General features: G+C 39.6%; 1 protein-coding gene across 6 annotated transcripts in view; it reads left to right on the top strand.

Moving 5' to 3' along the window:
- The first annotated feature begins 2210 nt into the window (after positions 1-2210).
- Positions 2211-14394, top strand: part of Ppn (proteoglycan-like sulfated glycoprotein papilin) — a 186285-nt gene continuing 174101 nt past the window's right edge. For 4 of the 6 annotated variants that reach the window (XM_087348657.1, XM_087348656.1, XM_087348660.1 and 1 more), the window contains exon 1: positions 2212-2521. In XM_087348657.1, the coding sequence (XP_087204783.1) occupies positions 2499-2521 (23 nt within the window). In that variant the 5' untranslated portion in view covers positions 2212-2498. Of the gene's footprint in view, positions 2522-14394 lie in introns of all 6 variants that reach the window. The other 2 variants (XM_087348661.1, XM_087348658.1) reach the window with 2 other exon arrangements.

Genomic DNA, 14394 nt, shown 5'->3' on the forward strand with positions numbered 1-14394 from the left:
GTGTCGACTAGTATGCTGTATCATGTATTATTATAATTTATTCAATTCAACATTCGTTAAATAATACTTAGATGCTAAAAAGTAACATCAAACGTTTTAATTTTATGCTTTCGCAAGTTTATGGAACAGGTTTTAAAATTTAATTCGAATGTAATTTGCTTAATCGTATCTTAAAATATTCTTACAATCTCTATAAGTACTTTATGTTCCAATGAATTAACTTATGATCGCCTTCAAGTAATTAACACTTTACCGCTGCAGAAATTAGTCTAGACACTGACAGTCAGAAGAAATATTCGTGTCATTTGAAGGCGCTGCCCCTCTATTCAGAGGTAAGGCTTTGCTAAGTCCCTGGTGGCAGTCTCATGCTTTAATTTTGACAAAATTATATTCTATGTCTTTCAATCCCTTATTTAGATTAGTCGCCAAAAGATCTTGCGGGTGGACGGTGCTCAGAACTTCGATCTCGCTTTGCAAAGTCCGGCTCGGACAAATCAAATTTGCCTGAATCCAATCCAGGATCCATTTTTGTAAATTCGCATGACCAAACAACTGTTTTTGTTTCCCTGACGACGACTAAATTTTCTCTTAGGCTTTGTCTTGGTTTGTGCCATTAATAAAATACTTTAAACGCGTACTGTTCCTCATGATTTAGAAACTTATTTCGATTCTGTTGGCTGGAACTACCAGATATCTTTGTTTCTGACCGATTTACCACGCAGGTAAGGTATTCCGAGTAGATGTGGAAGGATTCTGTACAAAAAATGTACAGGTGTCTAGACAGTCGCTAGGCCTACTGAAGCATGGTGACCCGTTCGTTGGATTCACAGTCTCGCCGTCACTCTTCTGAGTGACAATGTTATCTGCCCTGTGCCTACAGATATGCTTAATTCACATTACACGCGGTGGCTGTTTTCAGAACGCCTTGTAGCTGAATCGCAGCGCAGAATCCAGCTTGCCTGTCGGTGTGGGGTTGTAGACGTGCCCGTGAACAATCCCTCGACGGAAGACATCCGGGGCTGTGAAGCTAACGACTGACCACTATGTAGTGCCGATTTTAATAATGCTCGCAGCTGTACGTCCACTGACGCCAGTGTGTTTAATTAAGCTCGAGGGTTAGCGTTATATTTACCGTTACTCCATTAGACGTTCTGCGTCTCCCTGCGTCCTATGGGGTCCGTTTCAACTCCGTGATTTATAAAAAAGGCTAATCATCTGTTCATTCTTATTCTTCAATGGATCTGAAAATTGATTATTTAGCCGAAAGCCGCCTGTGAAGTTAGAATGTAACCATGAAACACGGTATAAAACACGCGGCAACAAATAAAAAATTATAGTTGTTCGGGTGATCAAGAAATTCATCGTCTTTTATAAAACTATAAAATATTCATTACAATGTTTACAATTCCCGCTTTTGAGTCCTATCCTGAACCACATGATTCCAATACGCACACTATTTCGTGAAAATCCGTTTTAATATTGTCTCCGCGTCATCGCTTTAGTCTTCTAGATGTTCTCCCTTGACAGTTTTCAGCTAAACTTGTGTGCTTTTAGCTCCGAAATTTGACTTGATCATCCTAGTAATTCGTAGTTGGTGAACTTTATTTATTATACATCTCCTTTGTAGGTAATTTTCTGCATCCTATTGTTACCACCGCTCTCTGATGTCCAAATACTCTACTCAGCATCCTTTACACAAAACACTCATCAGTTATGGACTTCCCTTCGGTTGACAGAGCACCAATGACATTAATATAAACAAAAGGTAAGATTACAGTTTTTCGTTCGACTTCTGGACTGAAAGGGAGCGAGTATTCATAGATTTATTTTGGTTTTAATTATTTTGTTAATGCAATTAAGTCTCTGAATTTTGTATATTTTGGCTAATGATTATGTTGACGCACACGTTTTCAACTTAACCGAAAGCTTTCATTGCTGCTGAGGAGAAGATACCACAGACGGACGAGGCAAGATACGGTCTTGCACGAGTGAGCAGGACTGTGGGGCCGATAGCAGTAACCTTCGCGGCGCTCTGTCTGCCCCAGCGCCCAAGGAAGTGTGTCGAAGAAGGGGGTTCCTGCTCCCTCAGCATCCAGCTTCCAGCTCCAGAGCCCCTTTTAACTCGCAGTGCGAGCGGGCCAATCCAAACCTATCAACTACAGCCTGCAGGCGGGCGGGAAGAGCGGGCGGTGTACAAACCAACTCTTGAGTCTTCAGTGGGCAGAGTTCAGTTGCATGGAAGTTGTTGGGGTGAGAGGACTGCATTTCCGAACAAACATCCAGTGACTGCACATGGTCATTGCTTTCATGAAATAGTAACAAAGTCTTCGTGCGACATACAGTCTCTGACATTCTTTGTGTTGGTGATTTTATGAATTTTGCGAAGTTCTTTATATTAACTTTCGACTGACTGACTTCGGTAGACTCTTACTGGCGTTCAGGGCCTGTGACGCCGACGTCTTCAGGCCTGTGTGCTGCTGCAAAGAAGGCGTCAAAAGATGGACTTCCATCGACGCCTCCAGTGAGTATCTTTTGTCATGGTGGTCTGCATGCAAGTAGGATTTTAAGTTCTTGTTAAGATGACTGTCTTCTAAGTTGTAGCTCCGTGTAGTCCGGTAGAAATTTACCAACGTTTCAGAGGTCCTAGATCCTAGACAGTCATCTTTGCAAGTCATGTGTGTCCCACATAGTGTTTTTCAGTTTATACGCCCTTTTACTCATTTTCGAAGGAGACAATTAAGCCTATATTTATAGGGATTATGTAATGTTTTGCCCATATACATGGCTGGTTACTTAAATTAGGTTCAAGATGACTCACTGAAAATTGGACAAAGTCAGAACTTAAAAAAAATAAAACTTAAACTAATTGACACAATTTTGGTGGTGGGTTTTATTAGATGCTACTAAGAATGTAAAGCCAGAGGAAACGAAACAGACCTATATGTTAATATCTAGTCACCAGACTGCCGCACAAAATCGTAATATAAAGATAATTAATAAATCCTTTAAAATGTGGCCGAGTTTAAACATTTGGTAAGAAATTACAATTGCATTCAAGAAGACATTAAGAGCACAATAAATTCGGGGAATACCTGCTGCCATGCAATTCGGAATCTGTCTACCAACTGTCCGCTGTCTAAAATGTAAGTTAATGCCACAGCTCAGGCGTTTAGTCGACTGCTCTTGACCGTGGAGGCCAGGGTTCGCTCTCATATAAATCCATGTGGGATTTGTGGTGGACAAAGTCATATGGGAGTTTGACAGAGGTTTACTTCCATGGAGAAGCAGTCTCTTCATATCGAAACTCCATCGAAATAATAAGAATAATACCAATTCTTCTGTGGAACATCGAAGAGGAAAAGTGAAAAACTTTGTTACCTGTAGTTAGTTTTGGAATTTGGATCCAAGATACATGTAGAGGAGAAGCGGCCGAATTGAAAAATAACATATTTAGGGTGATGACTAAACTGCCTTTTGTCGAAAAATTAAAAATGGAAATAAAGATGTAGCGAAGACGAGACTAATTTTTCAGCAAAATATATGTTTCGTTAATGTCTAGAATTTTTAAAGACCAGGTAAAATAAATTCAGTATCGGATAATACTAATTCATTTGTATAAAAATATATTACATGTTTGTTATTGGTCTGTAGAATGAAACTACTCAATTCTGATTTGTTATATCATAAGGAAACCCCATTGAAAATCGAGATAAATGTATAAAAAACTGTTGGACTGCTACGCAGTCTGATGATTAACGTAGCTGCGTGAAACATCGTGCGAGCAAATGAGATGTAAGTAATTAGTCGCTATAGAGTAAATTATAATTTAAACACTTTGTATTCGAGGTAATAGACGAGTAACTCGTTTGCTCGTACATTTCTTTGTGCGGCTGAAACATCGATCTTATATCGAGTGAACTCTAGTTCAAGACCATGTCGATCCATCTGAGATGGACAGTGCCGAAAGTGGATTTAGTTCAGATAATTAGTTCTTCGATCATGCATGTGTGAGATGAGAAATAGAAGTATTTCAGTTAGAAAAACCGACTAATTACTATAGTAATTATTCGTGTGTTAATTTTTCACGGTGTTGCCGGAGATAGGTGTGGGAATTGAGTTCCAGGAATATAATGTCGGACACATGGCGGTCGTTTGAATTTATATTGTACATTAGGGAATGAAAAACTGAGACTCCGGCCCGAACATAATGCCGGCCATTATACCCCGGGTATAATCCAAAAGACCAAAGGATAGTTACATAACTGTCTTTACTGTTATTTTAATAGTTGATCCTTATACAATCTCTAATTTACCACACTTCGGTGTTTTGGATTTTCCTTCTCGATCTTTGTAGATACTTTACATTTGCATAATAAAAAAGCCAGTTTCCCCGCGTGCTTACAGAGGAGGTACTTAAATACACCGCGTATAAAAATAAATGGACCGCGTAGACACGGAGATCGAGAAACTTTCAGGTAGCAGGGCTGACATTCTTTACTTTATTCTCCTGTAAAGACCAGTTTCAGTATTTTAACTTATAAGTTATTTTACATTTAGGTTACAGAGTGTTATATTATTTTAAGAGGGATAAAGTACTGAGGACAGAGGAACCAGATGTGGAAGAAATGTGAAAAATACGCGGGAGAAATACGGAAAGGAGATAAAGATAGGTGAGTGATAAAATAAAGAAAGGAGACGAAGGATTAAGATACGGAATAAATTATTTTATATTGAATTTCAACGTGCTTTTTGCTAGTTTATTAAATAAATAAAAAACCTGATAATTGTGCCCATTACATGCAGCTGGACGGTTATTGGTTTCTTCCTGCTGGAATATAGGTCTGCATACAAAATAAACAGCAGATGTTGCTTGTTACAGTATTCCCAGTTTCCGAATTTACCTGACGTAATTTCCTGTTCTAAAAGTTTGCTGAATAGTCACTAGTAATTGACATAGTGACATATTAAATTATACTACACCTCAAGGTTGACGACTAACAAGAAAGTTGTACTCAGAACGTCGAATTCCATACCAGGCTGCTGCAAAGGGGAGAATCGGTTTCTTGCCTGCCGCTGTGCTGAATGGGTGTCCCTTTGTATCTCGCTGCCAATTATCTCTGGGTGTTTCTTGTTAATGGCGCGCCACTCCAGTTTTTGTCAATTGTTTAATCTCTATATCAACATGGAAATATTTGTTCCGAGTTGCGTACATAATTGGTCAACGCAGAGCGTGATAGTTACATGGCACCCACACCATGACTTTTTGTATGGAAAAAATGATTTTTTGTTTGTTTGCAGAAATTTCTTAACTACTTCGATAAGTTATTAGAAGATGTCTCTTCATTCATGAAAAGGATAAGTCTGGCGGCCAGTTAAATGCAACCAACGTTTGAAAGCTTCCACCAACAAATGAGAAAGTTAATTCCTATCATTAGCTGCAGCTAGAAGACTAAGTCACCTCTGTCACACCGAATAAAGCCCAAATGCAAATAAGCATCCTTAGCCAACAAACACTGCGGGCCTAGTAGAAATGTAGACATTGGCTAAAGAAACTTTCGTCAGAATTCATTCCACACTTAACGAGAATTAAACGTTGTTCTGCGGTTTCATTATCTTGCGTAATGAAGCAAATATTGTACCGAAGTTGTGAAAAAATCTTCTTTTACAGAAATATGTCCAGCCGGCTTACTGGAACCATGGAAAACTAATGGAACAACAACATTTATACAAATTTATTAAAAGTTAGCATGCTGTATTTCAGACGGACAAATTAATTACCTTCTTACCAGGTTGAGAGACAATATTATTATAATTACCGTGCCTCACAGAATATAAGTCATAACTTCAATTAAGACGGTAAATACAGCGTCTTTATTTATGGACGTCTCGAAGTCTTATGACAGTTTGGATAATATAAATTTAATACAAAATACGTAAGTCGGATTATAACACTCCAAGCGTCCTCCCGTTCTTCATGTATCATACATATCGCCCAATAAATCCGACCTAAAAAAGGGCATTTCTGAGATAGGAAAAGAGAACAGACCTGGTTCCATGACTATGAAAATATATATATATATATATATATATATATATATATAGTATATGTAGCAGACAGACGTAAGACCAAAAATAGAATTGGACCATAATTTTCAGATGACACAACTACATCAAATGAAAGCATTAACGAAGTAAACATGGGTCTGAAGTAATTTTTACCAAAATGTGGCGTATACTTTTACACAGACTGAAATTTTTCTCAGAAGGCATTTCACAGTCGGGAGGAAGCAGATTATTTGGGCATCCGTCTGGGAAGAGAAAATATTTGCTATAAAATTGCACACTTTAGCTAGGCCTATGGTAAAGCATTGCACCGCTATATAGCATTCTCTTTCGTTTTCAAATGTCAGACACTCCATACGAAAACCAAACATGGCCAAGAGATATGAATTTGTTAAAGAATATCCAGAATAGGAAACGTCGAGTGGCGGGAACATATTTATAACAGCTGTACGCATATCATTAAATACATGTATCATTATGAATCTTGAATGAGAAAGTGAACAATTGTACAAATGCATCAGGCAACAGCATCATTAGGCAATTATGAAACTAATGTACACTATTTTTACGAGGGACCAGAACGGTTATATAGACGTGCTTCATGAATTAACCAGTCGTACAAGCAAACTGTAAGCAGCGCAGAAGAAACGTACATGAAAGACCACATCGGAATGGACACACTTACATGACAAACCATGGCCCTCTGACTTTCTGAGGTTTCTATATTTACGTTCGGCAATCACTCTATTTACAGTTATATGCAAATGCATGGCTGTCTTCGCAGGACATTTTGCGCGCAATAAGGACGTATTTCCTAAACTGGTTGATGCAGGTTTTTATAACTTACTCGGTGCGGGAGAAAAAAAAACGCTTTGACACAACACTCTTCTCTTCCCTGTCAGATAAAGTGATCTAATGTAGTTCTTATTCAATACCATCAAGATTATTAATGACATTATCACATCACTTAACGGCCAGGATCTATGTAAGCACATATTATTTTAGCCATTGACTTTACTGAGCCTATAGATACGTCTCTAAGAGCCGTAAGAGTCCACGAACACGCAGATAAGAAGACTTGACTCGGCGGCAACGTCTAAAGTAGAGACAGCTATGTACATACTGTACAGTGAATGAAGATGATAGACCCTGAGTGCTCTTGGCCCTTAGAAATGGACAATGTGAGCTTGTCTTGGGCGAGTGTACCTGCTGAGTTACTGGCAGCAAAGTGCATTCAGGTTCCCTCGTCCAAGATCCCCCCACCCTACTCCTGTACCATAAAATGAACAATGGCCCTGAATTGTGACCCCACTCTCAACGACTCGGACATTTCCTGACTGAGTGTGTAGAAGTTTGATTCGAACCATGGTCCTCTGCCCTCAGAAAGGCTTTCTTAAATCACGTTCAGACGGATGGGAGACCAATTGGTAGAAAGGTTTCTTCCTTCACAGGACAACACAGAATTCCCAGAGCTGGACCCGAACCTGCCCAAACCGTAACAACCTTAGACTACGCGGGACACAATGGAAGATTATTCAGTGTCTGTAATTGTTATGACAGCATTTGAAGAACGGAGAACATTCTGTAACAAGTGGCGTGTAAGACATTAGAGTCTCAATCGAATCTGTCGCATGCCAGCCGGAGCTTTTCGACGCTGATCAGAACTGCAATACTATTTTGAATGATTGGTGATTTCACACGCGGTTGTCGACGCACAAACAGAAACAGATCATGAAGTATTTTGCTCACTAATGAACGAGTCAACTTGGGAATTTCAGCTTTCTAATCACAATACCAACGTAAAGATGTTGCTTATTATAGACGTGGATAATTCTTAAAACGGATAATTTATTTAGGTATAACTTGGACCGAAAAGAGGCTGAGTGGTTTCACTCTATTTTTCCGAGAGGTTGTAATCTATCTAATCTGTTCTCAGTGACCCGCTATCCTGACTGAGGGTTTTCGCGATTTTACTGAGTCACTCCAGGCAAATGATTAGGTAGAATATTAAATTAGGTCATGACCGCTTCATTCTGAAGCCTTTACAATTTATTCATTATTCTGTCACTCGACGCTAATACAATTTGTGCCATTGACAATGTCGTTATCCCATAAGATCTGTCCAGTTGGTCTTTATTACGAAGGTCCTTCTTAATATTATCCTACCATTCAGATACAAATTGAACACAATACTTATTCGACAGGTCTGAACAGTGAAACATGTAGGTCTACTCCTGCTACATAAACAACCAAAACTTTTTCGTTTCTCACTTGGATCCTGTAACTGTGAGCTATGTCAGGTTCGTAAAACAAGACCCGAGGTTCTCAAAAGAATTCTAAAATCGGACTTCTCAGCCACCTCTGATGACAACTGGTCTGGCAGATACAGGAACTACTCTTAAACGAAGCCGTCGGAATGTTCAAAATCCGGTCTGCAACATTGCAGTCCGACTTGGGTGGGCGAATCGCCTCCCACCCAGTCTGCCACCATTCCCGAAGTCGCTGCTGTTAAAACTTTCTTCCCAAGCATGAAGTGGGAAATGGAGCATGCTGGATGACGTAATTTCTATGCATTAGTCTATTCGATTCTCAGTCGGTTACCTGTTATCCTGTCTGACATGTATCGTGCTTTTATTCATCCTGTCCAGTCGACTGCCATGATAGTGACGTTCCCAGTTAAAACTCGTTATATCCTCCGTGATCGGCGAGAAGGTCTTAAGCCAATAGAAATTACGTTAGGCTTAAGCTCTTTTTGCCGAGCATCGACTGAAGCTAAGAATTAATTAATCATTAATTGTTAGTAAAATTTAAGCTGGGTCGCACACGTGACTTGAATCGGAGAAACAAAGCGATGCACTTGATCTATATCGAGGAAATCTTTTGGAAAGTGTTATTTCGAATGAACTGGAAACAGATGAAGGGATAATGTTTGAATGGTTGATACGATAACTGACTCAGTATGTTGTCGAGTTGTGAGTTTTAGCGCCGAATTGATATTACAATATCTTTCCGTCTACACAACACTTTCATTCAATGTAATATAGGCCTAATATATTAAGGCAACATATTTCGACATTTAAACCATCATATCAGGTTTCCTCGATAATTTGCTGGTATTTCTACAAATCATGCTTGAATAAAACATGATAACCATTTGAACATGGAAACATGTCTACACGTAATAGTGAATAATATTTTTGTGCAGACGAACTATAAATATTATCAGTTCGTAAGTCACTTTACAGGTTACTGAAATACAATTTCGATATCGAGAATTCGGATTTAATATATCGACCCCTGACCACCAGAATAGACGAGAGCATTAGGCATGTGCATTTGCATTGTGACTACGCTGCAACTATACTGCGAATATGTAGGTCATGTGAGCCAGAGGGAGTGCAGGGAATATTATTCCAGCCAAGTCCAGATGATCTCGGGCACTTACCAGTCTGTTAGCAGACCACATGCGTTCTCTTAGAGCCCTGATTTCGGAACGGAGAATGCCACTGGCTACTGCAACCTTTGTTAGCCTACTTCTGTTACTTCAGTATGGAAATGAGATAACTCTTTAAAGCGTAGTGGTTACTAGACTATACCTTTAACAGGCAGTGACTGGACATTTTCCCCGCACGGTGTTTAAAATTCGTATAATTTTGAGAAAAATTTATTAGTTTCCTAACTGCATTAACGCACTGATTTTTTGTAACGGATACGCGATATGTTATGAGGTAGAAACAGGATTTCTTAAAATATTATTTAGTTGTTCTTTGTGCTTGAAGGGTAAAGATAACGAAAGTTTCTTTTTTAAAAAAAAAAGTCTGCCAACGTCATGTCAGCGGATGCTATACCAAGTTCTTGGGTCCAGGTCTGAAGTCAGCTTGACAAGGAAGCCCTACAGGTAGGATTCTTGTTCTCTTTCCACCTTTTTTTACCTGAAGACTGAAGCAGAATACAGCTTCCGAAATGTTGTAGTTTTATTGTTTCGTAATTTAAACTATGAACAAAATCGAAAAGAACAACGAACTCAAAGCTGTTCGTTCGTCATCCAAGGCATATATACGTATGTAATAAACCTTTGTAAATAAAATTTGCGAATACGGTAGATTCAGATTAAATGGGCCATCGGTTAATCGGGGCAGCTGTTTATTTGGGACAAATCATAAAGAACAAGCCTTTTTAACTCTTTACGTGGAACTTCTCATACTTGGGGCAGCCGCTTAATTGGGCCAAAGTGTTCTAATCCCGATGTGTCCCAATTAACCGGAATCTACTCTAATTTGAAAATAAAAGAACTGCACTGACATATGCTAACGTTGGGGTTGTCGTATTTAAATACCGGACAGCTGGGTGGGAATAAGTACGCATTCGAAGGTCCTGCGACCGGCCAGCTTGATGAAGTCCTTCCGTGGTTTATCAAGGTCCTAGATCAAATGCTGAGTTAGTTCCCATATTTCCAGTTTGCATTGCGTGTCTCATATGCATACCTCCCAGTATTAACACCAAAATATGCCCTAAAGTGGCTTCCATGTATCCTAACATCAAAATTTCGCCAAGTTCTGCTCTCCCAATGTGAACATCAAAATTAAAAATTCCGATCGAATGCAGTGAGACCCTGCTTGATTTATCTCCCTTGCTTGTCTTCTCATCATGTAATCCGCGTCCGAACTAGGCCTATGAACGTATAATTTGTTTGTTTGCATGAGGAAGTAAGACGTCTTAGAAGAAGCTGTTTTACTGTGTTCTGCCGTCGACGTATTCTGTAGAAGTAAGATGCAGACCCAACCGTTTAGACTCGGGTTTCAGTGTAATGCTACAATGTTGACTTGCGTGGCGATCGGGTGTGAGAAACTCATCACAACAAAACGCAGTGTAGATGCACGTATACTCATGTCTCATCAGCTGGATGTGCGGTCACGTGAAAGACACAGCTCTTACCGATGGGCAAGAAAGCGCCTCAGAAGGCGAGAGTGAAAGACAAATCAATGGACCAGTAGGTCTTCATCGTTTCTCTTTGGCATATCTTGTCTTACCACAGTCAGAATTCTACTCCGATATTCACTTTCTGGAGGAGAGGTTCTAAGAATTTTCTTATTCTCGAGCTGGTAAATAGAATTGGGTCTTTCCCCAGGATCGGTAACAGTTAATATTGCATATTAATCGGCAAATAATCTACTAATGGAATTATTACTAGCAAATGTGGTCTTCTGGGTTGTTACATCGTGTAAATTTATAGACGGTTGCTAACGTTTCGAGGAACTTATCGCCTCCATCTTCAGGATTAAATCATTCTCAAGACTACACGACGGCAGAGATAAGGCGGTCACAATCGATATCAATCAGTCTGCAAAATTAATCGTCTGTTAGAAACCTATTTAATCTACCGACTATCATTTACTTTGCACACGAAAGCTGCCGCTTTAAACAAAGGCTTAGAGAGTGGGGCGAGAGGAGGGAATTGGATGGTATGTCTACCTGTGCTGCTTGTTCTGGAACTGGTGTAGGCCTGTCTAGCTGGCTCATGTGGAACTTGTGAGTATAGGTAAAGCTCGGTGGGGCTGGCCTCCCGGTTTTTCCAATTTATTTTGTAAGCAGATCATGATATGCTTAGATTTAGAACAAACACCGTGTGACCTCAGTCCTTTCAATAAAACACGAGTGTATCAACTGCTCTCGAAACAAATTACCCTTTTACTGCAGTCGGAAGTTTTAAGGCTCACAATGGGGCTTAATGATGCCCTCTGTTTGCTTTTGTTGAAAACTTTGTTCTCCCCTGTTCTAAAACTGTAGTAGCGTTGTATGATTTAAGGTTTTCGCAGCGGTGAGTATGGCCTCTGAAACGTTGGTTAACATCGACCAGACTACACAGCGCAACAACCCAGAAGACAGAAATCTCTTTATAGTAGCGTTATTCGTATATGATACAACTGGACAATGCGTGAAGCAAGTAGGTTAAAGGGGTCTCAAATTGTAATTTTTTGATGAATGGATATCGTTCTTCACACGAAAGCAGGCCATGGGTTAATTGACTCGAAATAATCTAGACGCAACTCAAGTTTAACTTCTTGAAATCGTTGATTCACTTTTAAAACATTACTTTGTGTTTATGGACTTGCTAATTTAACCTTTTCCATTTTTACCAACTTTAAAACAATTGTAATTTTAATCGCTAACACTAGGACATCGGTTAAATGTGAATCCTGAGACAAGGATTTGTTCTTTGAAGATGTCCAGCCTTCAATATATTCTGCCGATTTTTGAGTTCCCGCATCAACGCTTGGAATGCAGTTTAGGAAATGGCATTTATTCTGAGTCTGTTCGTTAAATTACATAATTACATCGAGAGTTACTGTCTCCCTGTGAACTTTGCCGTTCAGTGCTTGGAAGGGTAGTGTTAGAGGGAGTGCTGACCACATCCGCTGGAATTGCAGGAAACAGAAGCTCTCTCCCTCTCTCTGTTACGTCCCAACATTACAACGACGACAGTCTAGAATTGATGGCAATAATAATGTACGCAGTTTTAAAAGAAGTATCACTTTTCGCCGCCTAATTTTATCAGGGTGATTAAAACCTAAAATTAAATTAATTATAATTAATGTAAGCGGCAACAATTTTTTTATTGCATAGAGTGGTACATTAATGAACGCGGCCCCTATTCATGAAAGTTGCGGGCCGTGGATTGAGAATCTTTGGTTTATAGTGGTTTGAAATTGGCAGATTTCTTTCAGTTTAAATTTATCTGTCCTTCGCTACTTCCAGGACTCATTTCGGCATTATCCAGCAAGAGAGATTTACACTTTTAGAACATGATCAATAATTTTCCACCCTCGTTTACGTGAGGTTCTGAAGTAGTATCAACGATGGTTAAGATCAGTAATGGAAATCGTTTTCCTTTCTTAAATGTTGAGACCTGTTTTGTACCAGTGATATCGAGTCTACGTAACCACACATTGAGATACGACGTCGCCAAATAATCAGTCATGCTCTTGAACTTCAGCGTCCTAAGGTAGCTTTTTCTACACATTTTCTGGTTTAAATAACCTGAGTCCCTAGGTACCCAAAGAACTGTTGGCTTCCAATCAGTTCCTATTGTTAACGTCTATCTATGAGAGTAAATGGGCTGTGAAACCTCGTGGACTTTCAAATACGAAGCAATCATGACATCTAACACGATAGCTGCACTTATATTAATAACGTTTGTATCCGGCAACACATACGTGGACCTAGCTTCCGGTTAACGAGTCAATGGGTTTCCTTTTACTACAGTTACGCCACTTTTATCCTGTCGTTGAGTTTTTGAGTGATGGAACTGTGTAGAATGGGTTGTGACCTGCTGAGAATCAGATTCCGTGCGCCTTGTACAGTTTTCTGCTTTGTCATTGGGGCGAGAGAAGTAAATTGTAAGTGGATTTTTCGATCATCTGCCGCCCCTCTGCCATTAACGATATGTTTCAACAAGATCGTTTTATCCCAAGAAGTGAACTGGAAAGCAGAAATGCACAGCTGAAAGACTCGCCCACGCTTTCGACAAAAAGCAGTTTCATGAGACAATCACCTCAAAGATGATGTGGAGTGCTTGTCTTTAACAGTGTCATGCTTCTTAAATACGGGAAGTCTGAAAGGCCCCGATCATGACGACGATCGGTTGTTTTTACTCGAAATGCAAAAGAATACCAAAATACACATTGACTGGATTCAACATGGAAACATGTAAGCTTATCTGAGTGAGATATCAGGTTCTCACGGCGGTCAGTATAAAGATGACTGACTGTCTTCTGGGATGTTGCGCCTAGTAGACGTTTATCGACGTTTCAGAGATACTTGCTGCCTCATATCGCCCTAATGGAGAGTTCCCATTGCTAATGGACATCTAATGTAGGGAAGACTAGCTTAAACTGGCATAATTGGTTTAAAGTGGCATATGCGTTATTGACAAACCTGTTTCTCAAATTGTTTTACATTTCGTGCCATGAGGTTGGTCATGTTCGTACGTGACTCCCTCGCGCGTGGTGAACGCGAGTTTCAAGCTTCGTGTATAACAGTGTGATTTCTGGTGTTTTTCTCACGGTTTTACAGCCACATACTTCCAGCACTGGCAGCCTAAGTTCTGTGACCAGTTTATCGACACAAATGTCCGTTGAAGAATATGGAAGTAAGTCCTAATTATTAATATTATTTCCTTTGTTCAGTGTTGCTTGTGTTTTGAGGTTATGATATGGAAAAAGAAAATGCAGCCAACTTCGGGTTAAATGACATACAGAGTGTTTACCTTTGTCAGTAGATACATGCTAATATTTGATTACTTCTGACAAACATTATTATGAAGAAGTTAAC

Source organism: Zootermopsis nevadensis, unplaced genomic scaffold, assembly GCF_977971745.1.
Source record: "Zootermopsis nevadensis isolate Lab colony 2312 unplaced genomic scaffold, Znev_1.0 Znev_ptg000013l, whole genome shotgun sequence".
Classification (NCBI taxonomy): Eukaryota; Metazoa; Arthropoda; class Insecta; order Blattodea; family Termopsidae; genus Zootermopsis; species Zootermopsis nevadensis.